Source organism: Haliotis cracherodii, unplaced genomic scaffold, assembly GCF_022045235.1.
Source record: "Haliotis cracherodii isolate W230 unplaced genomic scaffold, xgHalCrac1.p SCAF_1, whole genome shotgun sequence".
In the NCBI taxonomy this organism is placed as follows: Eukaryota; Metazoa; Mollusca; class Gastropoda; order Lepetellida; family Haliotidae; genus Haliotis; species Haliotis cracherodii.
This window is the reverse complement of record NW_027266264.1, coordinates 64,606,069-64,634,027: the sequence shown is the minus strand read 5'-3', so window position 1 is coordinate 64,634,027 and position 27,959 is coordinate 64,606,069. Positions and strand designations below refer to the sequence as shown.

The window sequence follows — 27,959 nt, the reverse complement described above, 5'->3', positions numbered from 1 at the left end:
CTGCTTCCTTCCGGTGGATGAAAGTGCCAGGCTGGCTACGAAGAAAGTTTTGTTTTACACGTATCGTGCGGAATTGATTTGAGCAACTTCACTCTGACCATTTTCATGGATAGATCTGAGCGCATTTAAAAGGAAAACTTTCAATTGTTACCAAATGACGGAGATACGACTCCAAGGCCTCAGTGCCGGCTGTTGTCTGAGTTATTGACAGAAGCATCGATGTTTTGTTCAGATTCATTTGCGAGTAGATTATCTGCTTACTTTGTACAACAAAACCCTACGCTGAAGGGAGTTTCAGGAAAGGACCGTTCAAAAATGCCATTAACAAAGAAGACCTTAGATAAACTATAAAGTGGCAGTTTAAACGATCTATCTGGATATTGAATCATTCACAGGAGTAAGCAAGCAGTCTATTTGTCAAAAATGCTGTCAGGTCGAGCTATATACAGTTCAACGTCTAGGTAAGATTACCAAAAGTGTTATTATTTATTCATTTAGTGAATGGACTAGATAACCACATGCCTATCATACAGTGTTATGGGCAACAAAGCAGGTTACCGGTGTGTAAACTTCTACCAACAGCTCAATTACCACGCTATAGCTACAGTTGACTATACTGTTATACTGGTTCTCGCTCGAGAGCTCCTGCATCCGTCTCAGGGAGTTGACATGCCTTGGTGATCCAACACGCCTTTTTGATCCTAGGGAGCTGAATCGCCTTGGCAATCCGACAATTCTTTGTGATTTTAGGGAACTGACATGCCTTGGCAATTCAACACCCATTTACGATCTTATGGAGCAGTTATACTTATCTGATCAGACTCCCCTTTTCAATCTTAGGTAGCTGACATGCCTTGGCAATCCAACACCCCTTTTTCGATCTTATGGAGCTGTCACACTTATCTGATCAGACTTCCCTATTCAATCTTAGGTAGCTGACATGCCTTTCCAATCCCACACCCCTTTACAATCTTATGGAGCTGTCATGCTTATCCGATCAGACTCCCCCTTTCGATCTTAGGTAGCTGACATGCCTTTCCAATCCAACACCCCTTTTCGATCCTTAAGCATGTTAAGGTTAGCCATAAATTCTTACCTTTTATCAGTGTTTCTGATAATCCAATGAAGGTAATCCTATTAGCATGATTAGAGTATAGTCCATTTTAACATGTTTCATTGCTTGATTGGTTACTCATTTTGCTAGACAATGGAAGGCGTGGCTTCCTAAAAAAGATGAATGGAGAGGGTTAGACTAACATTTAGTCTCTGAAATCTTATATTACACAATATCCTTCTTGACTCTAAAAATAAAAAAATTCCCTATGCTGTGGAATAGAGCTAGCTTGAGCTGGCTAGACTTGCTTTTGTATGCATTTCTAGATTAATGCGTGTTAATTAGCCCAACCGGTAAGCTGGCGAAGCGCGTTCGTGCCCCCATAATGCTAATTAGATCTGAAAATGTGCGCCACTCCCGTTTAATGATTTACAAGTTGCACTCAGCATGCTCAGTCATTGTCACCTGACGAAATGTGGTCAACAAGGACTGTGTAAAAAAATTGTGCAGTGAAAACAGAACCTTGCTTGGCAAAATTTTACAAGCCAAAGATGGCACCATGTCTTTTTTTCTGTTTTCGTATAAGGGCTTGTACCATGTGTACAGGTATGAATATAATTAAATCATCATGATCATTTAGTAAATATTCTTGTCTAATTTCAATCAATATCATCTGTTGGAGATGCAAAGAAACAACATGATCAAAGTGTTTATGATAATAAACATGATAAAGTGAGCACAATGATACATTGTCTTCATGGTTTGGAATATCACCAAAATTAGGAGATAAACACACTGTGTTGTCCATGTAGAGCTAGTTTACCTGTAGTCTTAACATGATTAACTGTTCAAAATTGAATTTGGAACCAAACACAAAGCATGAGATTTTAAATTTGAAGTGGTTAAGTCTACACGAGTAGGTTAAGCTCTACATTGACACCAGTTATATATCTTAAATCCTATCAAAATCCGATTTTTTCTCTGATATCATAAATTTGTGCGTGAAGGTATGAGGACTGCTCCAAAGACAGTAGGAGGTCGTGTCAGGTGAACTTTCCAACCAGCGTCAACAGCTGGTCAAGGCTTTTAAATTCAAACCAGCACATTTGATTTCTCTATCTTGAAACCAAAAAGAAATGACAGGCTGCAAAAGTAGAAAATATAGCAGCACCATTATCATGATTATATTGTCATCATTTTTTCAACCACTCTGTCATTTCTGAGCGCTGTGGCATGAACTTATGATGTTCTACATCCAAAAACAGAACCACCAAAGGAATATTCTCTTCTCTAGGTGTTTTTTGATAATTTGTACAACTTTCTGAATCAAAATGGTAATAAAATGAAGCCAAACTTTTTTGAACGCTGACGGTCCAAAACCCATGCAATCTTCTCCAACTGACTTCATGGACTTAGATTGGGCTGTCAAAGTTTGTTCAGGGTTCACCTGACTCGACCATTTAAGTTTTATGGAGGTGCCCTCAGATTTTAACTCTATTTTCTCTATTCTAATGACATTATCATACAAATCCTGGAAATACTGATAATAGCCTTTGAACAAAGTATACTGTATCCATGGTATCAGGTATTGATGTACTGGTACATTCATATGCTCAAACATCATTCTTCACTAGCATATATATGAGAGACATTTGAAAGTATGCAGCACTTTAGCTTGTTAAGCAATACCTGCCTGCGCAGTATAAATCTGATAACCGGTAGGATGACAGTGTGCTCAGTACACTGTACTCTTATCTATAGTTTGTGATTAATCACTGTAATAATTCAGTGGGGCATGTTTAGGTTTTATGATGCAGGTTTTGATCTGTCACAAATCATGCTGTGTCAGCAAGTTTCATCTTGAAGTCAACATGTTGATGAGCATGGTCAGCTGAATCTTTTACCATGTGAAGCAACCATTACTTTCACCATGTACTGGCAGGGATAGAAATTAACGAAGAAAGTCTACTAGCCCAAATAGTAATAACATATAGTAATACCTCAAAATGTTTGAAATTCTGCGATCCCTTAGCATGTTTGGGATACCCTCAACATTAACTAAACTGTTCTGGGCTAGTGCTAATTTCTGTCCCTGACTGGCTTACTTATCTTGATGTGTTACTCATTCCTTTGTTGAGACCAGTCGTATTATCTTCAGCTGACATTATGAATATGAATTGTTTTGATTTTTGACATACTTGATGCGAGTCAATCTTGATGAGTGTCTGCTTCTGTTTGCAGCTTGACCCTGTATGTTGGCTTGTTAGCCTTTTCCAAATTCCTACGTGCAGTTGGTCTGTTCCTGGCCTATGATCTGCTGAAGCTGATTCCTGTGGTACAGTTCCTCTTCATTGTGAAGGCAGGGTAAGAGATACCATGTCTACTTCCTTGTACTGGCTACTTGACCTCAAGAAGATTTGTAGTTCAAGCATGTCACAGAATGTTTATAGAGTTTATGTTTACGGGTTATTGTTCATGTTATTAGCTCAGATTACTGAACCAAACAGAATTTTACTAGACTTACTGATGTTATTCCTGTTTATTGTATACTATATTCTACATGTTCTATGTATTCTACATCATGTGCATATTCTACATTATCTATATAATCTACATGTTCCACATCATGTGCATATTCTTCATGTTCTGCATATTTCTACATATTCTTCACATTATACATATTCTGTAAGTTCTACATCATCATGATCATGATGATCATGTGCATATTCTACATGTTTTTCATATTCTACATGTTTTACATCATGTGCATATTCTACATGTTCTACATCATGTGCATATTCCACATGTTCTACATATTCTACATGTTCTTACTATTCTTCCTATTCTACATGTTCTTCATATTCTACATACTCTACATACTCTACATGTTCTACATGTTCTCATATTTTACATATTCTACATGTTCTTTCTATTCTTCCTATTCTACATGTTCTTCATATTCTACATACTCTACATATTCTACATACTCTACATGTTCTACATGTTCTTCATATTCTACATACTCTACATATTCTACATACTCTACATGTTCTACATGTTCTACATGTTCTTCATATTCTACATACTCTACATATTCTACATACTCTACATGTTCTACATGTTCTACGTGTTCTTCATATTCTACATACTCTACATGTTCTACATGTTCTACATGTTCTACATGTTCTTCATATTCTACATACTCTACATATTCTACATACTCTACATGTTCTACATGTTCTACGTGTTCTTCATATTCTACATACTCTACATGTTCTACATGTTCTACATGTTCTTCATATTCTACATACTCTACATGTTCTACATGTTCTACATGTTCTTCATATTCTACATACTCTACATGTTCTACATGTTCTTCATATTCTACATACTCTTCATGTTCTACATTGTTCTATGCATCGAAGCTCATGATGTCAATCACTGGATTGTCTTGTCCAGACTTGTTTATTTACAGACTGCCAATAACAACATAACAACAAATAAACAAACAAAAAACATTGTTCTATGCAGGATATTTTTCTGTATCTACTGTATACATAGTATATGTACACCAATCCAATTATTTTATGAATGTAAACTATTGTGATTAGCATGATTAGTGGTACACCAACTGATTATGTTAATATTATTATCATTACATATATGATTAGTGATCGGGGTGATACACCAATTGATCATATTATCATATTAATACGTTTTGATGAACATATTTTAGATGACTTTGCCATGTTGCCATGTCCATGATGTCAGCATGAAATCCAAATTCACTTGTTCAATGAGTAGATGCCTCATGTTTATAGAGAAATAGGTTTCAGTACACATGTTAAAGATGTTAGTATTTGTTCCTGTATAATTGGGACGAGACACAGAGCAACATACATTATTGGCTGATAAACCCTCTACCTGAGGCAAGGGCATTATCTAAGTACCAGTATAAAAGTCTAGTTTCCATCCTTGCCGAACTAGGCCATTTGTAGACTGGAATCCAGGCTTGATCTGTGCCCCACCTACTGACCAATCAGATTCCACCTCTCATGTCACTTGCATTTGCTTTAAACAAATTGGCGGCGCCCAGTCAAGACAATCTGATCGACAATCAAGATCTATATTGTAATAAAATGGGTGATATTTCTGTACGATACAAGACAATACAATTGCTAAAATAAATTACTTATTACTCGTTTAAAGACACCCAGCATTTTTGTGAGTCAAATATTGCAAAATATGTTACAGTTGTTTAAAGTTAACTACTAAAAATAACCTCTACGAATGGAGCTTTTCCTTTTGAATCTACTCTGACATATTTATGATCAAGAACATTCCATGCGTTATGACGTTAATATGTGTATCACGATATGTGTTGTATCATGACCTATATATCGTGATACATATCACATAGTGCCCTTGCTGTAATGTTTCACCCCCAGTCAGCAGTCGGATTGACTGTCGATAAATCATCGATTATCAATTGATTTATCCTGTTTATTATGTCTGTTATCGAACACAAATTAAGAGGTCAGTTTTCCAACACTGAACTTTTACCATGTGATTACACTCCCTGGTTTAACAATACTGCTAGTCATGCCCTGAGCAATGTTGAGGGCAGTGGGTATAACCTAGCCATACACATGATGAACACATTTGTTAACATGATTATCTGTTACAGTTTACCGGGTTATGGTAAGGGTACATCACAGACATTATATATGTAATTTAATTAGTTCAGAAAAGATCACATGACCTTTAAAACACAATATTATCCTGAGACCCACCCTGCCATGCAGCGAACAAAAGTGGTATTACCCTGCATGATTACAATATTAAGCCAATGGACTCAAAGCAGAGAAATTATTTCAGAGGATCAGCGAGAGCGTCTCAAATTGAAATGTTCTTTTTTATATTGTGTAATAAAACAATTATTGACCACAATACGGGGAATATCATGTTTTATGGGCCCAAGAAACTGATATTGATCGAGGACGCTGGCAATATTTGCTAAATATGTGGTAAGTTCGTGATCATTAAAATAAACATTTGTATAATGGTGAAGTCACAGCATCATATTTCATCCCGATGTTGTTGCTTCATCTTGTTGGATGTTAAAGGATGGATTTAGGCAGTGGTGCAATGATAAGTTTAAAGACAGGGTTCGATCCAAATGACGTTAAAAGGTGGTACTTGTTATCGTGCCTGGTGCTCGGCATTAAGGGGCTAAATAAGGACTGGTAGGCTCGGAGTCAGTATACTGTGTCTGTTTGGGGTATTCATGTTAAACTGCGGCATGGTATCTCAGTGGGCTAGCACTATAAATCAGCATCAGTCCGGACTAGTACAAGCAGCCACATAAACACCTGCATGCACGTCCCTATACATGTATGACTTAAGTGCAATAATCTTGGATGCAACGTTAAACCCAATTTCACCTCACAAATTCTGTGGATAATTCTCTATTTGATAAAGCTGATAAAGCAACAATGCCATCATTGTGACAGGCCCCATGTGACTGACAGTTGGTCTGCATGTTTGTTTCAGGACTGCTCTACCACTGCTGTTTCTTCAGAAGCCATTGAGCACAGGCAGGAGACTGACAAAAAATCAGGTAAGCATGGGAACATTCTTACAAAGAGAAAAAACAGAAAGACGAATAAAAGCAGTTATACCACTAGTCATGGGAATCACATTCTACTTCATTTTCATGAACTCTCACACATTTAAATATGTGTGTAGGTTTGAAAGGTAAACAATGCTTTTGACTAGTTTGCATAGTTTGGATTCACAAGGCTTATCCTCCTCCTCCTCATCTCCTGAAAGATACTGTTGAGGTGCTTGTCCTCTTGGGTGATTGTACTGTTGGGTGATTGTACTGTTGGGCTGCTTGTACTGTTGGGTGCTTGTTCTCTTGGGATGCTTGTCCTCTTGGGTTGCTTGTCCTCGTGGGTGATTGTCCTCTTGGGTGCTTGTACTCTTGTGGTGCTTGTCCACTTGTGTGTTTGTCCTCTTGGGTTGCTTGTACTGGTGGGGTGCTTGTCCACTTGTGTGTTTGTCCTCTTGGGTGCTTGTACTGGTGGGGTGCTTGTCCACTTGTGTGTTTGTCCTCTTGGGTTGCTTGTCCTCGTGGGTGCTTGTCCTCTTGTGGTGCTTGTCCACTTGTGTGTTTGTCCTCTTGGGTTGCTTGTCCTCTCGGGTGCTTGTACTGGTGGGGTGCTTGTCCACTTGTGTGATTGTCCTCGTGGGTGATTGTCCTCGTGGGTGCTTGTCCTCTTGGGTGCTTGTACTCTTGTGGTGATTGTCCTCGTGGGTGATTGTCCTCGTGGGTGTTTGTCCTCGTGGGTGCGTGTCCTCTTGGGTGCTTGTACTCTTGTGGTGCTTGTCCACTTGTGTGTTTGTCCTCTTGGGTTGCTTGTACTCTTGTGGTTCTTGTCCACTTGTGTGTTTGTCCTCTTGGGTTGCTTGTACTGTTGGGGTGCTTGTCCACTTGTGTGTTTGTCCTCTTGGGTGCTTGTACTGGTGGGGTGCTTGTACTGGTTGGGTGCTTGTCCACTTGTGTGTTTGTCCTCTTGGGTGCTTGTACTGTTGGGTGCTTGTGCTCTTGTGTGCTTGTCCTCTTGGGTGATTTATACTGTTGGATGCTTGTCCTCTTGGGTGATTGTACTGTTGGGTGCTTGTCCTTTTGGGGTGCTTGTCCTCTTTGTGCTTGTCCTCTTTGGTGCTTGTCCTCTTGGGTGCTTGTCCTCTTGGGTGCTTGTCCTCTTGGGTGCTTGTACTGTTGGGGTGCTTGTCCTCTTGGGTGCTTGTCCTCTTGGGTGCTTGTCCTCATGGGTGCTTGTCCTCTTGGGTGCTTGTCCTCTTGGGTGCTTGTACTGTTGGGGTGCTTGTCCTCTTGGGTGCTTGTCCTCTTGGGTGCTTCTCCTCTTGGGTGCTTGTACTGTTGGGGTGCTTGGACTGTAGTATTTTCTACTTGTTCCAGCTCTTCCGGATAGTGAGACATGCATTTGTTGGCAGCCTTATTGGTTTCTTGTGGATGTTTGGACTCACCTTGTGTGGTCCCCTCAGGTGAGATGATGTTCAACTGTACTTCCATTCATTATGTTCATAGCTCACACATAGTTAGTAAGCTAGATTCCAGTACTGTCTGTAGTGTACTTTAAGTATAATTTCCCAGATGGTCTTCAGTTTTCAATTCTGATCAGAAATGAAGGTTAAACAGAAATTCATTTTTAGTTGTAAAAATGTGCTTACCGTGTAAACCTAATTTAAAACAATATGAGATAAACAGATGATCTTATATTATGTGTATCTAATGTCAAATTATTATTTATAAGCATGACAAGCATCCTTTGAAATAAGAGTTTGATTAAACATGATATCGGACTAAACGGAATATACGGGCAACAATAAGAAGTGAGAGGAAACGTGGACTCAATATGGCACCTCTGGCTGGATTGTCCCCTATCTTATAATGTACAGGGACGGAAATCTCCGCAGAAACACGGAAAATTGCGTTTTGTAAAACAGTGGTCCTCGTAAAAAAACATCTTCCGCGTAAAAATATAATCAAAGATTTTAAAAACCACTCGAATTGTCCTGTTTTCGATCAGAGCTTTCAGCAGCATAGGTTTTCGGACATCATATGTTTTCTATCATGAATACTTGCACTATAACATGGGGTGTGGCGTCACACCGAAGTTGTAAATACTCAGAGTCAGATAATGGCTTGTTTTTAAGATAAAGTTGTCTTTTAGCCTGTAAGTGAATGAGATGTTTTACAGTTGTTCATGTGATTAGCGATACATTATGTATGTGGGGTGGTGGGATAGCCTGGCGGTTCAAGTGTTTGTTCGTCACACTGAAGGCCTGGGTTTGATTCCCCACGTGGGTATAATATTGAAACACGTTTCTTGAGTCCCCTGTCATGATATTCCTAGAATACTGCTAAGAGAAGCATAAAACAATACTCACTCACTCACTATAAACTATGTATCTTTGCTTCAGAACCATTTTATTGTTTGAGCACGGTGATGTTGTGATCATCGCGGGATTTACAGCTCTCTTCACAAACAATGGAGGAGGCCCTGCTAAGGTGATGCCAAATGTCATCAGTACCAATAGACATGGGTTACACATGTACAGTTTGACATGATGGACAGACACACATTAAGGAATCAAGTGGTGTTTTGACTTGTTCACATGTCTCGTTACTAACTTGATGCACAACCACTAATAGTCCTATGTTACCATGGTTCCACAATTAGATGATGGTTGTTTCCTTTGACAAATGTAATTTTTCATGCTTCTGGCATGTATCAGGGTTCACTGGAGGTATTTTCTGACATGGCCCCTTTATGTGAACATTTCGAATATTCCAGGGGTTCACCCACACTTGCCCATACAGCACAATGTTAAAATGCTCCACTGTATTTGAAAATGTGGGCCTTTTTTTCAATTTAGGACTAAAAGCACAAATCCCCTTCCTAGAATTATTCCTGTCAGATGTATGGATAATCTTTGACAAGTATAATTACTTATCACGAAATGAACAAGAATGTGAGAAGGATTACTGACATGACCATGATGACAGTGTATCAAATTATTAAATATGTGTGCAGCATGATAAAAAAGAAGACAGGTATGTTTGATCATGTTGATATATTATGTTTATTATGGATGGCAGGTTCATCATGATAACATTTGCATTACTATGATGCAGGGTTTTACACGATGCAAAACTGTGCATCCAGTAAGCACAAATGTACAGAATGGATGCAGAGGAAATAATTGCTTCCCACGGGACACAATATAATTTATTGTATCACATTCATGAAAAGAAATACAGAGGCCCTGTAATTACAATAATGATAAAATCATTCAGTACAAGACACTATGTCACATTATTACTTACAGGACCCCCATATTTCTTGTAAGGACCCTTGAAATTAATGATTGGGGTCCCCCGGTCCCCCAGATTTGTAAGTCAAGGTAAAACCCTGAAGGACCCTTGGACCTTTGGGGTCCCTTGGTAAAATCCTCATGATATCATGATAATGATTTTTATTTTTATTTTAATCCTTGATCGTGTTGATAAGAATTATGCTGCACTGATGGAAAGTCAAAACTAGAAATACAGCCGACCTCTAAAATTCACACACTTGTGCAATAAAGCCTCCCACATAACTTCTTCATATCCTTGTTTATAGCTTGTATGTAGACAATACAACTGTAATTCATTTACCTATTTCTATCATACACAAATCATATGTGTTGGCTTTCAATTTTTTGTTTTTCCTATTTCAGTCCCGCGGTGCTGTTTTCTTCTTGGTTGCCGTGGTCACGCTTCTTTTGTTTGATCATGATGAGAAACTTGACATGATGTCTGAACATGATGGTAAGGTCATGGTCTTAGTTAATATTTCACCCTGGAAGTATATTTTCAGTGTGTTCAAGCTTTATTATCTGCTGAATTGGACCGCCTCTGTGGCCTAGTGGTAAAGTGTCTGCCCGGAGAGCAGAAGGTCCAGGGTTTGATCCCTGTCCGTGTCATACAAAAAGAAGTTAAAAGATAGTACTTGTTGTTGCCATGTCTGGCGCTCGGCATTAAGGGGATAAAACAAGATCTGGTCAGCTCGGATTCAGTATACTGTGTCTGAGTGGGGTAAACTGCGGCATGGTATCTCAGTGGGCTAGCACTATTAATCGGCATCAGTCCGGACTAGTACATGCTGCTTCTCACACACACATGTGCATGCACGTTGTTATATGAGTGTACTAATCTTGGACACCATTTCACCTCACCTCACCACCTATATAGAAATTGGTTGTATAGTGGTGCTACATGATATTGAAATCTGTGTCTTGGAGTGTCTCACTCTGCCACGCGTCTAGACAGTGTTTTGTTTCGGACACGCTCTTTAAGCGTCTATGTGAATGGTTTAAAATATCATTCAGTTTCTGTCTAAATATCTACTTCACTTTTCCTGCGACATTAACGATTAACGTTGATACAACTGAAATACTGTTTGAACACAGTGTCCACTCATTATCCCCTGAAATGTTCCTCTTGCAGCCAGCCATGATGACATCCATGGGACGTTTATTTCTCATGTGTTCTATCATGTTGTAAATCTGGTTGGATGGTCTGATCACAAAGTAAGTCTGTTTCTTTCCTGGCTTTCACATTTACAAAACTTCCACCTTACTTTTTATATTTTATAATATCATAAAAGTTACTATAATCAGATGCTGTTTGTTCTTTAATTTTGGTTATATAAACATTATATATGATAACACAGTTTGTGATATCGCTGCATGCTTCTTTAACAGTGGTTGGTTCCAGTGGAAAATAAGAGTTAATTAGACTCACTGACTTGGTTCATTATGCCTAAAACAAAGAAACTTATTAATATATCTTTATTGTCCCAAACATATGCATCAAAGGAAGACTGTGGTTTGTTACAGGGTGGTGTGGTGCTGTTGTTCATCACCTTGTGTCTTAATGTGGGCTACAATGCAGCTGCTAAAAAACTGTCAGTGGAAGTGGGCGGGGCAAAACGTCTTCATGCTCTGTCAACATTTGTATCAGCTGGTCTACTGTGGCCCTGGGCAGCCTTCATATACCTCACACGAGAGGTGGGTATCCGTGTTAGAATAGATCTTGATTCTCTCCGACCTTAGAGGTGGGTATCCATGTTAGAATAGATCTTGATTCTCTCCGACCTCAGAGGTGGGTATCCATGTTAGAATAGATCTTGATTCTCTCCGACCTTAGAGGTGGGTATCCATGTTAGAATAGACCTTGATTCTCTCCGACCTTAGAGGTGGATATCCGTGTTAGAATAGATCTTGATTCTCTCTGACCTTAGAGGTGGATATCCGTGTTAGAATAGATCTTGATTCTCTCCGACCTTAGAGGTGGGCATCCGTGTCAGAATAGACCTTGATTCTCTCCCACCAGAGAGATGGGTATCCTTGTTAGAATAAACCTTATTTCCCTTACACGTTAGAGGTTGGTAGCCGTCACTTGGGTGACATACAGTCATGGCTCTACTGTGGTATATCAGTGTTTGTATGCTCCTTCCAGAATGACATACAGTCATGGCTCTACTGTTGTATATCAGTGTTTGTATGCTACTTCCAGAGTGACATACAGTCATGGCTCTACTGTTGTATATCAGTGTTTGTATGCTACTTCCAGGGTGACATACAGTCATGGCTCTACTGTTGTATATCAGTGTTTTCATGCTACTTCCTGAGTGACATACAGTCATCATGGTCATGGCTCTACTGTTGTATATCAGTGTTTGTATGCTACTTCCCGAGTGCCATACAGTCATGGGTCTACTGTTGTATATCAGTGTTTGTATGCTACTTCCAGAGTGACATACAGTCATGGGTCTACTGTTGTATATCAGTGTTTGTATGCTTCTTCCAGAGTGACATACAGTCATGGCTCTACTGTTGTATATCAGTGTTTGTATGCTACTTCCCGAGTGCCATACGGTCATGGCTCTACTGTTGTATATCAGTGTTTGTATGCTACTTCCAGAGTGACATACAGTCATGGCTCTACTGTTGTATATCAGTGTTTGTATGCTACTTCCAGAGTGACATAGTCATGGCTCTACTGTTGTATATCAGTGTTTGTATGCTACTTCCAGAGTGACATACAGTCATGGCTCTACTGTTGTATATCAGTGTTTGTATGCTACTTCCAGGGTGACATACAGTCATGGCTCTACTGTTGTATATCAGTGTTTTCATGCTACTTCCTGAGTGACATACAGTCATCATGGTCATGGCTCTACTGTTGTATATCAGTGTTTGTATGCTACTTCCCGAGTGCCATACAGTCATGGCTCTACTGTTGTATATCAGTGTTTGTATGCTACTTCCAGAGTGACATACAGTCATGGCTCTACTGTTGTATATCAGTGTTTGTATGCTACTTCCAGAGTGACATACAGTCATGGCTCTACTGTTGTATATCAGTGTTTGTATGCTACTTCCAGAGTGACATACAGTCATGGCTCTACTGTGGTATATCAATGTTTGTATGCTACTTCTAGAGTGACATACAGTCATGGCTCTACTGTTGTATATCAGTGTTTGTATGCTCCTTCCAGAGTGACATACAGTCATGGCTCTACTGTTGTACATCAGTGTTTGTATGCTACTTTCAGAGTGACATACAGTCATGGGTCTACTGTTGTATATCAGTGTTTATATGCTACTTCCAGAATGACATACAGTCATGGCTCTACTGTTGTATATCAGTGTTTGTATGCTACTTCTAAAGTGACATACAGTCATGGCTCTACTGTTGTATATCAGTGTTTGTATGCTACTTCTAGGGTGACATACAGTCATGGCTCTACTGTTGTATATCAGTGTTTGTATGCTCCTTCCAGAGTGACATACAGTCATGGCTCTACTGTTGTACATCAGTGTTTGTATGCTACTTTCAGAGTGACATACAGTCATGGCTCTACTGTTGTATATCAGTGTTTGTATGCTACTTCCAGAATGACATACAGTCATGGCTCTACTGTTGTATATCAGTGTTTGTATGCTACTTCTAAAGTGACATACAGTCATGGCTCTACTGTTGTATATCAGTGTTTGTATGCTACTTCTAGGGTGACATACAGTCATGGCTCTACTGTTGTATATCAGTGTTTGTATGCTCCTTCCAGAGTGACATACAGTCATGGCTCTACTGTTGTACATCAGTGTTTGTATGCTACTTTCAGAGTGACATACAGTCATGGCTCTACTGTTGTATATCAGTGTTTGTATGCTACTTCCAGAGTGACATACAGTCATGGCTCTACTGTTGTATATCAGTGTTTGTATGCTACTTCTAAAGTGACATACAGTCATGGCTCTACTGTTGTATATCAGTGTTTGTATGCTCCTTCCAGAATGACATACAGTCATGGCTCTACTGTTGTATATCAGTGTTTCTATGCTACTTCCAGAGTGACATACAGTCATGGCTCTACTGTTGTACATCAGTGTTTGTATGCTCCTTCCAGAGTGACATACAGTCATGGCTCTACTGTTGTATATCAGTGTTTGTATGCTCCTTCCAGAGTGCCATACAGTCATGGCTCTACTGTTGTATATCAGTGTTTGTATGCTACTTCCCGAGTGACATACAGTCATGGCTCTACTGTTGTATATCAGTGTTTGTATGCTACTTCCAGAGTGACATACAGTCATGGCTCTACTGTTGTATATCAGTGTTTGTGTGCTACTTCCAGAGTGACATACAGTCATGGCTCTACTGTTGTATATCAGTGTTTGTATGCTACTTCCAGAGTGACATACAGTCATGGCTCTACTGTTGTATATCAGTGTTTGTATGCTACTTCCAGAGTGACATACAGTCATGGCTCTACTGTTGTATATCAGTGTTTGTATGCTACTTCCAGAGTGACATACAGTCATGGCTCTACTGTTGTATATCAGTGTTTGTATGCTACTTCCAGAGTGACATACAGTCATGGCTCTGCTGTTGTATATCAGTGGTTGTATGCTACTTCCAGAGTGACATACAGTCATGGCTTTACTGTTGTATATCAGTGTTTGTATGCTACTTCCAGAGTGACATACAGTCATGGCTCTGCTGTTGTATATCAGTGTTTGTATGCTACTTCCAGAGTGACATACAGTCATGGCTCTACTGTTGTATATCAGTGTTTGTATGCTCCTTCCAGAGTGACATACAGTCATGGCTCTACTGTTGTATATCAGTGTTTGTATGCTACTTCCAGAGTGACATACAGTCATGGCTCTACTGTTGTATATCAGTGTTTGTATGCTACTTCCAGAGTGACATACAGTCATGGGTCTACTGTTGTATATCAGTGTTTGTATGCTACTTCCAGAGTGACATACAGTCATGGCTCTACTGTTGTATATCAGTGTTTGTATGCTACTTCCAGAGTGACATACAGTCATGGCTCTACTGTTGTATATCAGTGTTTGTATGCTTCTTCCAGAGTGACATACAGTCATGGGTCTACTGTTGTATATCAGTGTTTGTATGCTACTTCCCGAGTGCCATACAGTCATGGGTCTACTGTTGTATATCAGTGTTTGTATGCTTCTTCCAGAGTGACATACAGTCATGGGTCTACTGTTGTATATCAGTGTTTGTATGCTACTTCCAGAGTGACATACAGTCATGGCTCTACTGTTGTATATCAGTGTTTGTATGCTACTTCCAGAGTGACATACAGTCATGGCTCTACTGTTGTATATCAGTGTTTGTATGCTCCTTCCAGAGTGACATACAGTCATGGCTCTACTGTTGTATATCAGTGTTTGTATGCTACTTCCAGAGTGACATACAGTCATGGCTCTACTGTTGTATATCAGTGTTTGTATGCTACTTCCAGAGTGACATACAGTCATGGGTCTACTGTTGTATATCAGTGTTTGTATGCTACTTCCAGAGTGACATACAGTCATGGCTCTACTGTTGTATATCAGTGTTTGTATGCTTCTTCCAGAGTGACATACAGTCATGGCTCTACTGTTGTATATCAGTGTTTGTATGCTTCTTCCAGAGTGACATACAGTCATGGGTCTACTGTTGTATATCAGTGTTTGTATGCTACTTCCAGAGTGACATACAGTCATGGCTCTACTGTGGTATATCAGTGTTTGTATGCTACTTCAAGAGTGACATACAGTCATGGCTCTACTGTGGTATATCAGTGTTTGTATGCTACTTCCAGAGTGACATACAGTCATGGCTCTACCTGTTGTTTCCTCTACTGCTGGTCATCATGTTCGTCTTCCTGATTGACTTCTACATCGAGGCAGTGTCCATAAACCACCTACAGCCGCAGAAGACGGCTCTGTACGGTGTGGCTGCCATCTCCCTGGGGGCGCTGTTCCTCAGCTCCACCTGGAACCACCCCTACATGGCCCAGATCACCACCATGCACAAGCTGAGGGAAGTCATCACGGAGGACCATGTCCTCTCGGGGGGAGTTGTCTTCAGCCTCATGGCTCTCATCCTGGGTGAGTTAAGGAGCAGGGTTATATATGATAACCACTAGTTTATTGAATGTTATGCAAGCTGCCTCCCAGCATGTGACAACTTTGTTACATATTCACCAGCGATAGAAACTTACAGTTTTAGTCCACTAGTCCTTATAATGATAACATCTCGCAAAACCCTTAACAATGACAAATTTCTACTAGTCATTGTGATACCTTAACTATTGGGCAGTTTGGCAAGGACTACAGGACTAGTGCCAATTTCTAACGCTGATTCACCCTCCCAGTATCATAACTGCCACCAGTGTGCAAGCGGCCATTACAAGAATCTTGAACTTTTCCCCCTCAACCCCAAATATGTAGTGACATCTTTTTGAAGGTTTTTCTTGTGAACTAGTAAGAGATTCATGACAGACTTACTATTGAACAGATGATGTTTAATCAGATGGTTTGAGATTGCAGGCAAATGCAAAAGTACCCATAAACTAATGAATCCATTCCCAAGGACTGTTATATGGGTCTGAACTTTTGTGTATTATCATCTTATCTCATTATAATCAGATCTTAGTGCACACCACTGCTACACAAAGATCTGAGGACATCCCATTACAGGTCAAGTCAGAACAACCTTTAATCAAACCAATAAGAACGTTGCTTACAAAATCACGAAAGTTTGAATGTGTTTCCTAATCATGTAACCATGGAAAGGTTAACACATGGTATTCTGAATGAAAGCTCAGGTTGTATGACTCAAGCGATATGTTCAACATCATCTGTCGCTCGCTTCTGTGGGATGAACATTTGAAGCAGAAGAGATTTTTTCACAGCCTATGGGAAGTACATACAATCTACTAGACATCTACTAGACGTCTATTAGACATTCCAGAATATTCTTTTGTTCAAATTTTTTGAATAGAGAACTTTGTCAAAGCATTCTTCAAAGCGTAGTATGGAGGTCGCCATTCTGATACTAGTGCCGTGAAGTAAGAGAAAGCTGCTTTCCCATTGGCTGTTGTTGACTTCCTGTTAGTCATTGCATTGCTTGGTCAAAGTTCGCAAAAGTCATTTTGACGTAACCTGCAATGGGATGTCCTCAGATCTTTAGCATGTTTAGTGTAGCGGTTCAAACACTTAAATCTGGTTTGAATGAGATTGGTAATCATCCATCCTTGGTATTTCCCCACAATCCAGACTTGTTAACTGTCAACCTTAGACTTATTGTATTAACATGTTGAAGAATCCCACACTGATATTTTCAGAGGGCATATGTGTTTTCTTTTATTGTGCACTGGAACAAAAAATGACAAGATATCTTGGTTTCTTTCATCACATATATGCAACATTTCACCACTCTTAAAGTTTAAGAAAAGAGATGTCCTTCATAAGTACACATATTTTGAAAATTAGGATATTTATGACTTGATGAACTCTACCTTGCTCCACCAGGGACATGGTTGCTGGTGTCCCCAAGCCGCAGTGCCAAGGGCAGCTTTATCGGCTACTCTCCATCCGGACTTCCATTGTACAGTTTTGCAGGGGAGGCTTTCCATCGCACATCACAGTCAGCTTTCATAATTCTCAAAAACGGCCTTCGACAGATTCTGGAGGAATCCAACTCCCGCAAGATCTTCTACTTCTTGTGTATTAACCTGGTGGGTTGCACTGAAGGAATGACAACCTCTTATAATTGGTTGGTTTGTTGTTTTTATAGCAGCACTCGGCTATGTGACGGCAGTCTGTAAATACCGGTAATCGAGTCTGGACCAGACAATCCAGTGATTAAAATCATGAGCATCGATCCACTCAATTGGGCTCGATGACATGTATCAACCAAGTCAGCAAGCCTCAACCTTTTGAGAAGCACATGGGGTTGTGTATTTAAGAAATAAATAATGAGTGGGAGTTGTGCATCATGCATTAAAACAGGCGCAGCAACCTACAATACTTTTGGTATTTGCTGGATATTCTCACAATTTTCACATCTGCTCCTTTTCTCCCAAAAGAGATTGCCATATCTCTCCCACTTTTGAACACAATCATTCTGCAATTGTATAAACATCCCTCTCATTAGTAACATGACCTGTGAAGATCCGAGGTAGAATAGGTCTTCAGCAATCCATGCTTGCCGTAAAAGGCAACTGTGCTTGTCGTAAGAGGCGACTAACGGGACTTGGTTGATGCATGTTATCGATTCCAATTATGTGGATTGATGCTAATGATGTCAATCACTGTATTGTCTTGTCAAGACTTGATTATTTACAGACCACTGTCATATACCTGGAATATTGCTGAGTGCGGCGTTAAACAACAAACAAAAAAGACAACATTGTTCTTTAAGATTCATTGCATTGATATCTTATATTTTTTAATATCATATAACTAGCGCTTTTCTCTCCAAAGTAACCACTGCAATACCTTGTTATGAAATCACTTTGCAAATGTATTTTGCTTTTAATACTTGTTGCTTTTGTGTAAAGTTGTTGAGATGCTACATTTATTGTTAATCCATATGTTAAAGTATAGGAGTTACAATAACTGTAACTATAATATGCTTTGCTTAAGGGGCCGAGGTCTTGAGTAAAGTTCAAATGTTGTGTGTATAGATGGTAGCGGTTCAGAATGTGGTGATGTCTTGCATCTGATGTTGGTTATTTGTGCTCCTTTGGAGCTCAGCTAGGTCCCAAGGAAACTTGTCATTAGATAGTTACAATGTGTAGCCGAGACGATTGTGTAGTTCGACCTCAGAAATAGTTTTTAAGACTAATCTCAGGACTAGTGTGAATGTTATTTCACTCAGAGTTCGTCCTCAGAGCTTGTAGCTAGCCCTGCTTGATTGAGACAAAACTGTTTACTATGATTACATTTTCTGTCAGTTTTATTCAGTTCCAATTTGTAGCGCAAGTGAAACATTAAGAACTGGTTTAGAGCATGATGAGGACTACCATTATTGGATGTTTACTTGTCCTCGGCCCAATTTAGTAGTCTAAGGCTAGCAGACTAGCGTGCATTTCGAAGGATGTCATTGTGACCTGATAGCAGTCATGCTATCAGCCACTGGTCTGTCTTGCCCTGACCGGCACCCATGCTATACAATCCTCACCCCTAACTGTGGAGTTAAACATCCATAGTTGCTGTTGTTGTACTTGTGATGGCTTGGTATTTGCTGGTGCTGTATGTAGTTTCCTGTGTTGCAGATGTTCACGTTTGTGGAGCTGTTGTACGGCGTGTGGACCAACAGTCTCGGTCTAATATCCGATGGCTTCCATATGCTGTTTGACTGCTCGGCCCTCGTCATGGGCTTGTATGCCTCCATCATGACCAGGTGGAAGGCAACAAGAATATTCTCATACGGGTGAGATTTTACATTGCTAAATAAATAATTGACTAATAATTATCATTCAAATTTGTTTGTGATTATTGTGTAGATGATACACTGAATCGAGACTATAAGTTTGTTTTATTTTACTTTGTTGTGAAATTGCGCTGTTTTATTGTTTATTGTTTTATTCTTTTCAGGTATGATCGGGTTGAAGTGCTGTCTGGTTTTATTAATGGCCTCTTCCTTGTCATCATTTCTATATTTGTATTTGCTGAAGCCGTCACACGACTATTTGAGCCACCGGAGATCAAAACAGCAAAACTGCTGGTAAGGCACTGGGCATTGGAGTAGTTTAGTGGTTAAAGCAAACTTTTGTAAAAGAATTGGAGTAACCATCATGACTATGGTAAAGGACTAAATGAAATTTTCAGGCAACAAAAAGAGGCGAGAGAACACTGGGACTCAAAGTGGACCATCTGACTATATTGTCCCATATCTTGTGTAGAGTTCAATTCTTTCTTCTTCCTGTTGGGGAAGAGCTTGTTTCATATTTTTGCCTAAATTTAACAGTATTTGATGTTTGAAAAACCTTTCTTGTAAAAACGGCTTTCTTTTGTTTTTCAGACTGTCTCCGTTCTTGGTTTAGCAGTAAATCTTATTGGTATATTCGCCTTCAGTAGTTCACATGGACACGGCCATGGAGGTCATGGCCACTCTCATGGGGGAGGTCACGCACATGGGGGAGGTCACGCACATGGGGGAGGTCATGGTCATTCTCATGGAGGTCAAGGTCACAATCATGGAAGTCATGGCCATTCACATGGAAGTTCAAGTCCGTGTGAACAAAGCCATTCTTTGTGGGGGGATCATGGACACAGCCATGGAAGTCCGTCGCATACTTCCCATGGTCACTCCCACTTTGGGAGTAATACAAACATGCAGGGTAAGTGACAATATGACATGAGCTGCACACATTATTAGCCAGTGGCTGTGTGATAGCTGACACAAAATGGCTTGTTTAACTTGTGGAAGGTTGTCTGAAAACATTGTTAATTGTATCTGGTCATATGCAATGTAATCATAATGTTGACAGAATTTGTTGTTTTTCAGGGGTGTTTCTACATGTCCTAGCAGACACCATGGGTAGTGTTGGCGTCATTATATCAACGCTGATTATAGAGAACTTTGGCTGGAACGTGGCTGACCCTATATGTTCATTATTTATTGCGACGCTCATATTGTTGAGTGTGTTGCCTTTACTGAAAGATACAACAACAGTTTTACTTCTAAGAACGCCGACAGACATGGAAAAAGATCTGACACATATTTTACAAAAGGTAAGATCATTGTACGTAGTGAGACTGTTATCATAACAACTGAATATTTGATTACATTGTTAGCTGCAAATTGTGTAGTGGTCGAAATGAACAATGAACATAATTCATGAAAATATCAGTGTATCTGTATGAAATTACTAATGTTATTTGCTTGCTGTGTTTGTTGTTGCAGGTTTTGACGATAGATGGTGTAATATCATACCGACGCCCTTACTTCTGGTGGCATACGTCATCAAAGGTCATCGGTATGCTGCATGTTCAAGTGGCGCCCGACAAAAGTGAACAGAAAATCATTACCCAGGTAAGCGATGTGTGGAGCTTTTATACTGATTACTCAGCAATATTCCAGCAATACAACGACGGTCTGTAAATAATCGATTCTGGACCAGATAATCCACTGATTGACATCATGAGCATCGATCCACGCAAATGGGATATGATGACATGCATCAACCAAGTCAGCGAGCCTGACCACCCGATCCTGTTAGTCACCTCTTACGACAAGCACAGTCACTTTTTACGGCAAGGGTGGGTTACTGAACACCTATTCTACCCCGGATCTTCACGGGTCCATACCACTGAAAAGGACAGAACATTGGCTTCACCCTCTGTATGCATGCTGGGAACTGAAGCAGGGTCTTTCTAAACTTCTAGGCTACTCCATCGTCACTGTAAACTTGGACTTGTTGGGATAAGCCAGGACAACATAACTAAATGCTGAATAGGTGTTACATGTATTTGAAAAGGATTATCTGATAAGGCTTAATCTATATTGTTTTGGAACAGAAAACCTTTTAACAAAACTGACATGCATTTTAGTAAAACGTCTAGGCTCTTGCTAGATATGTAAGACAGAGTGCTAAACTTCAGTTTGAGTGAGTGAGTATATTTTTACGTCACTTTTAGTAATATTCCTGCAATATCATTGGTGGGGTGTTCACAAGGAATTGGCTTAGCACATTGTTGGCATATTGAGCCCAATTTGAAGTGATGGGAAGTGATTTTACTCCATTACCAGCTTCAGGTTTAGTTAGATACTTATTTCAAATGTCCCATTGCTTGTCCAAATGATCGTCTGGATTGCCAATATGTGTCAAATAACCAACCTTGGCTTCATAGACTATAATGTTGACCTTAGTCACTGAGACTGTTCAGTGACTTTGCTTTTATTTAGTCTTGTGTATTTATATTGACCTGACACTGACACATAGAGTACTCTGAACTCTCATTGATATAATAGACTAAGTGTCCAAGTTATCTTCTTTGCAGGTGACATCACTTTTCCGAGAAATTGGAATTACCAATCTGACAGTGCAGGTAGAGAAGGAATCGTTCTTCCTTCACCTGTCTGGGTTGGGGGCATCGCTGGACAATGTGGCCGCTGCCACCCATGACATGCAGATCCTCACTTTTGAAGAACCATTCACAGTGAAATCTATATGAAGGGAACAGCATAGTGTGATATACAATGATATATGTGTATATATCTTCCTAACAAATAGAGATATATGTCATATAGGTTGTGTGCAATTTATTATCAAATTTGAAAAGTAAGTATGAATAGAATAATGATTGAAATATATTATGAAATATAAATGTTAAAAGTAGGATGTATTTTCAATTTTTGGAGAATAGTGATCTAGTCCTTGTTTCTTGCAGTCTTAAATGCATTAACATGATCAACATTGAAGGACAGAATCCATAAACTCATGATTGAAAATGAATGTTTGATAAGAACAGTGATGTTGAATCAGCTCAGCAGAGTGAATACTCAGGTGTGATGAACTCTATCCAGTTGTACAAATTGTGAGCAGTCCCGTGTCAGTATGGTTTTTGGAACTAGCATCTTATTTAAAGACAATGTCAGTATTAAATCTCTTTACATATGATTCGGAGGCAGATCCAGGATTTAAGAAAGACTAAGTGTGGGTTGGGATGGGTTGAAGAATGTGGTACACACTGTCCAAGTCACAAAGTTTAAAAAGCAACACATGATAGAGGGATAGACAAAGGTTGACACAAAAGTGTTCTGAAAATGCATGCACCAGCATCACAAACAACACTTGATCGGGGGATAGACGAAGGTTGACACAAAGGTTTCTGAAAATGGCTGCACCAGCATCACAAACAACACATGATAGGGGGATAGACGAAGATTGACGCAAAAGGTTTCTGAAAATGGCTGCACCAGCATCACAAACAACACATGATAGGGGGGATAGACGAAGGTTGACACAAAAGGTTTCTGAAAATGGCTGCACCAGCATCACAAACAACACATGATAGGGGGATGGACGAAGGTTGACACAAAAGGTGTCTGAAAATGGCTGCACCAGCATCCCCCCCACACCCACACCCTCAGTAATGTGACGGGAACCCCTTGACTGAGGGTCCTGTTGGGGGGTCACAAGCCGACAGTTTAATTGACGGCCATTAGTCAGTAATCATTATCTTTTGGTCTTTGTCAGTAAAAAAACATGTGAATAGCGGACAAGCTGTCAAAATGTGAAATCGTATTTATGTGCATCCAGATCATCAGTCTGGGAAACATGGTGACAGCTGTTTCTTCTTTCCTTTCATTACTGCAGTTCATGTTTTGCAAATACGAAACTCTGAGTTATGTAGATGTACATATACGACTTTTATGAGATTTAAGCATGGTTATGCTAACAGTTAAGTTATAATTTACGCTTTTCAGTTTCTTATGCACATTCTATGTTAATCTTTTACGATACAGATTACATTTACATTTCTTGTTTTATGCTAAACAGTATACCCCATAAGGACCCTCTTGACTTCCATCCTTCATTCCGAGCACTGCAGTCTGAACTAATGGAGGAATGGTAATGTAGGGTCATTGTAGGTTTCATGGGATCAAAACTGAAGTTTGGAGGGTCGATGGAGTTTGTTGTATCTGTATTTTGAATCAAACTTATTGGTTAGTATAGCACTGTTAGTCTCCTAGCAATAACCTTCACTGAATTGATTATAAATTGCCCACAGCCTCAGTTGACAAGGTGCTATATGAACATGTGTGTCTGTGTAATGATGTATTGACCACAACAGGGGGTAGTCAATATTCTGGCAATGATCAGCTGTTGTGTGTGTGCGTGCGTGTGAAGCCAATTGAAAGTATGGCTGTGTGACAGGGTGTCTCATTTGTTTATAGATGGAATGTTGTGTTAAAATATGTTTGAAGGCCACTATTAGCAATATTTGTGGGTGGGTGTCTGCTGGTTCCCTTTTGTTTCTGCTGGAAAACTACGTCATTTTTTTACGTGCTCAAGCAACATGTTAATGGTCAGTCTGCAGTCTATTGTTGCCTTTTATTTTACAAAAATCTTGACCCAAAATCGAATGTAGGTCTGAAACAACATTAACATTATTCTCAACTTCCACAAAGGTTACTGCTACTAATATGACTAATGAATGAAAAACAAAATTGTTTTAACATTTGAAGATACCAAAAGATACTTGACTGTGTCTTTTGTTGGAATAATGATTTTTATATTTATTATTCACCATTTCTTATGAACAGATGATAAAATCTCGTGGGTTTTTTTCATTTCACCTAATTGTAAAACAGTGAAAAACAAACAAATTATTTGGCCAGTAGTTGTGGTGATGGTGACAGAACTCATCTGTCATTATTTGAACAGTAAGATTAAAATATTCAGATTTTAGGAATATGTCTTTAGAAATGTTAATACTTTGTTACCACTGAACATAGGCCAGCAGACATCCTTAAGTTCTTACTAGATTTGCACGCTCTAGGGGAGTGTTCACGTTGAAACTTTGGTTGTAAGTAATTAGTAAGCATGTGTGGTCAGCTATCATTGTGACCAGAACACAACACAAGGACAAACTGACTATAACCAAGCATTACTGAAGACAAAAAAAGAGAAATATTTTGTCTTAGATTTTTTGTTTTATATGTTTGTTTCTAAATACCTCTGCACATTGTAATTATTCACACATAATAACATTTGTTTTATTTCAGCTCTCATTGCATGGGATTGTCTGAATGAGATGGCTTGAGTTGGATGCAAGTGTGTATACATGATGTATTCAGGTTTGACATTGTGACTGCTGTATATTGCTTTAAGACTGATGAGTGGTGACACTCTGTGGTGTTTGTTTCACAGCATGTGTGAGGACATCGTGTAGACTTCCAGCCATTTTATTAGTTTAGTGAACTGTATCAAGTTTCCTTTTAGTAACTCCCAGCTAATACAGATAATGGCGCCAATATACTTACTAGAACATATGTCGTAGTAACTGGAAGTATATCAATTTTTAGAAAGATGATTATTTTTGTAGATTTATGAGAAAGTGGTGTATAGTAGTGTGTGACCAGTGGTAGTAGCTTGTTGCAGTATAAGACGAGATCAAAGTCACTGCTTCTTGCTTGTATAAATTGCATGTACAACTATGCTGGATATCCTGGGGTGGTTAGAATTTTTATGATAAAATATTTTATTCCAGAAGTAAGTGGAAAGAAATATTTGGCCTCCGGTTTTACCCCTCAAATATTTTGTTTGGTGGATGTCATGACCATGCTGACAGAACTGGGGTTTAATATTTTTTATATTTTGATGTTTGGTTCCTCTTTTCAAAGAAAATATTGCAGTTTTGGAAGCAGTGACCAAAAAAAATAAAATCAAACAGCCCCACCCCACCAGAATATTAAATGGTGGGTCCTTAATCACAAAAATTCTATAGAGAACATGCAATCTGTACAGAGTACTCAACACCAGTGCAGAAATGTGAGTCAGTGTTCTGGTAGAGGAATGTCGAAGTATGCACATGGTTCAGGACAGATCCACTAAGTCAATGTCTTGCCCTCAGAAACCATACATGTAACATATGTACATATCAAGCATTGTCCTGCTGAATTCTAGGATGGAATAGGTTCCTCACTCATAGTGGTACTTAAAGCTTGTGGTAAAGTCTGTCTAAAGATAGTGATCATGTGGATGCAATGTGTGTGTGGCTGATTTTTGTTATTGTAACCAAATGATGTATATCATTGATCATGCTTTCAATCACTGGTTTGTCTGGTCCAAAGTCGTTAATGTACAAATCACGGTAGTAGTAGCAGCACTGTTACACACTGCTCTGTAAAAGAACATTCACTAACTAAACATGGGTGGCACTGTCCACTCAGGCAACACCATGTGCTGTGTAGAGTTCCCTCCCTTAGGCGTACCAGAAACATATGATCATGGATTCGAATCCCTCTTAGCCCTGATTATTTTTCTAGGTTTATACCATACCCATGTTCGTGGGTTTCACCAACATGACAATATGGTATACATAAAACGCCTACATTAATTTAGGCTTTCCTCCCACATCATGCTAGCACACCCTGATGTTTACGACTGAAATAATGTTCAAAGTGGAATTAAACCAAACTCTCCCACTCAGGCTATTTGTATGTAACACACACACATTTATTGTTTCATTCAGAGTAAATAATATCATGTGTGAAATGTATAGAGTTTCTATCGTAGTAGTTATAATATTAATACCAATATTTAAGTGTTTGCGTGAAGATCTGGGGTAAAATAGGTCTTTAGCAACCCATGCTTGCCGTGAAAGGCGACTATGCTTGTCGTAAAAGGCGACTAACCGGAGCAGGTGGTCAGGCTTGCTGACTTAGTTGATGCATGTCATCGTATCCCATTTGCGTGGATCGATGCTCATGATGTCAGTCACATGACTGTCTGGTCCAGACTCGATTATTTACAGACTGCCGTCATGTAGCTGGAATATTGCTGAGTGGGGCATTAAACAACAAAAACAAAAAATCAAAATTGCAAGATACTTCATATTATGTTCCCAATAACATGTACCTGGATTTACTTCTGTCAAAGAAGGTTTTATCCATAATTAAAAAAGAAAAGGAATTTGTTTCCAAATCTTGGATTTTAGGCACTGGTGTATCGGTTAACACACTCCTGCATGAAAGCAATAATATTTGTAGTTCAGTACGAACTAAATACTAAATACTAAAATTCGGACAGGCAAGTTGCACACCTTATCACATTTTCATACTATCCACATTCATCTTTAGATGTCTGAGAATCCTAATTTTTGTTTTAGCCTTATTAACACATGTGCTTATATGTATAGTCATTGATGGACCACTTATCATGCAGTATCTTTGTAAAGAAATATAAGAAAAATGTACTATTTTGTAAATAAATATTTATGAAACTAATCTCCGTTGTTCATCTTGATGTTGACTTGACTTAATTGTTCAAATAATGGCATCCTCTAGGAGATTCTTTTGTAAAGTGAATCCTACTTTGATCTAAAAATTAAAGCTGGTGGCGAGGCAGAGCATTTGACTATGTCAGTTTGACAACATTTCCACTCACTTTAAAACATACGGTCGATATGCTAAGAAATAAGACAATCTCACTAAAATCAGATCTTAATTCTCGCTACCGCTGAACAAAGATCTGAGGACATCCCATTAGGGATCACGTCAGAACGATCTTTCATCCGGCCAATCAGCATCGCTTACCAGATCATGAAAGTGACAGTCGGAATGCGATTTCTAATCATGCAGCCTCAAAAACGTTAAAACGCGGTATTCCAAAAGAAATTTACAGGCTTAACGACTGAATCTATACAATCTAGATCATATATTAGCCATTCTAAAACGTTCTTTTGTTCAGGTTTCAAATTTTTAAGCAAGAATTTGTCAAAATATGTTTCGGAACGTAGTTGCCAATTTGAAAGTAGTGCCGTAAAGCAGGAGAAGGCTGCCTTCTGATTGCCTAATGTCGACTTCTTGTCAGTAATTCCATTGGTCGGTCAGAGTTTGTGAAAGGTCGGTGAGAACTAAGATCTGATTTGAATGAGATTGAGAAATAAGACAAACAGAGCTGTTCCTTTATGCCCTGAAAAACTAAATCCCCGAAAAAGCTGATTTTGTTGAATAGAAAACTTAAAGAATGAAGTTTTGTATTCAGCATAAATCTTCTGAACTGCTCCCTTGGTGTAGGACATTGTTTGTGAGTGATTGTAGTTTAGAATGCAAATCAGATGGCCACAATGACAGCTGAATTTGAATAGTAGTATCTTGTAAGGAGATACATTTGTTTCCAGATTTGTGGGTGTTAGTAAGTCTTCAACACCCAGATATTTCATTTTGAACGGATAGTGTTCACTCGAGGTTTCAAACGTTAGAACTTCCAGGCATCAAATACTC

General features: G+C 39.2%; 1 protein-coding gene across 1 annotated transcript; it reads left to right on the top strand.

The window, feature by feature from the left end:
• Positions 1–18: 18 nt before the first annotated feature.
• On the top strand, positions 19–26,740 carry LOC139456544 (proton-coupled zinc antiporter SLC30A5-like). Its single transcript, XM_071238355.1, has 16 exons — positions 19–461; positions 3,296–3,418; positions 6,608–6,674; positions 8,043–8,128; positions 9,068–9,155; positions 10,367–10,457; positions 11,136–11,218; positions 11,528–11,698; positions 15,814–16,102; positions 17,528–17,733; positions 19,276–19,433; positions 19,598–19,727; positions 20,025–20,343; positions 20,511–20,737; positions 20,910–21,038; positions 22,007–26,740. The coding sequence occupies exons 1-16, from the start codon at positions 424–426 to the stop codon at positions 22,178–22,180; spliced, it is 2,379 nt and encodes a 792-aa protein (XP_071094456.1). The 5' UTR covers positions 19–423; the 3' UTR covers positions 22,181–26,740.
• Positions 26,741–27,959: the final 1,219 nt, after the last annotated feature.

What these genes read in the sequence shown, in the direction of transcription:
- LOC139456544 (XM_071238355.1), top strand. Translation starts at nt 424, where the DNA reads ATGCTGTCAGGTCGAGCTATATACAGTTCAACGTCTAG. An exon ending in ACTTCTTGTGTATTAACCTG is followed by an intron (nt 17,734 to 19,275) that starts GTGGGTTGCACT and finishes CCTGTGTTGCAG; the next exon opens with ATGTTCACGTTTGTGGAGCT. An exon ending in GAGTAATACAAACATGCAGG is followed by an intron (nt 20,344 to 20,510) that starts GTAAGTGACAAT and finishes GTTGTTTTTCAG; the next exon opens with GGGTGTTTCTACATGTCCTA.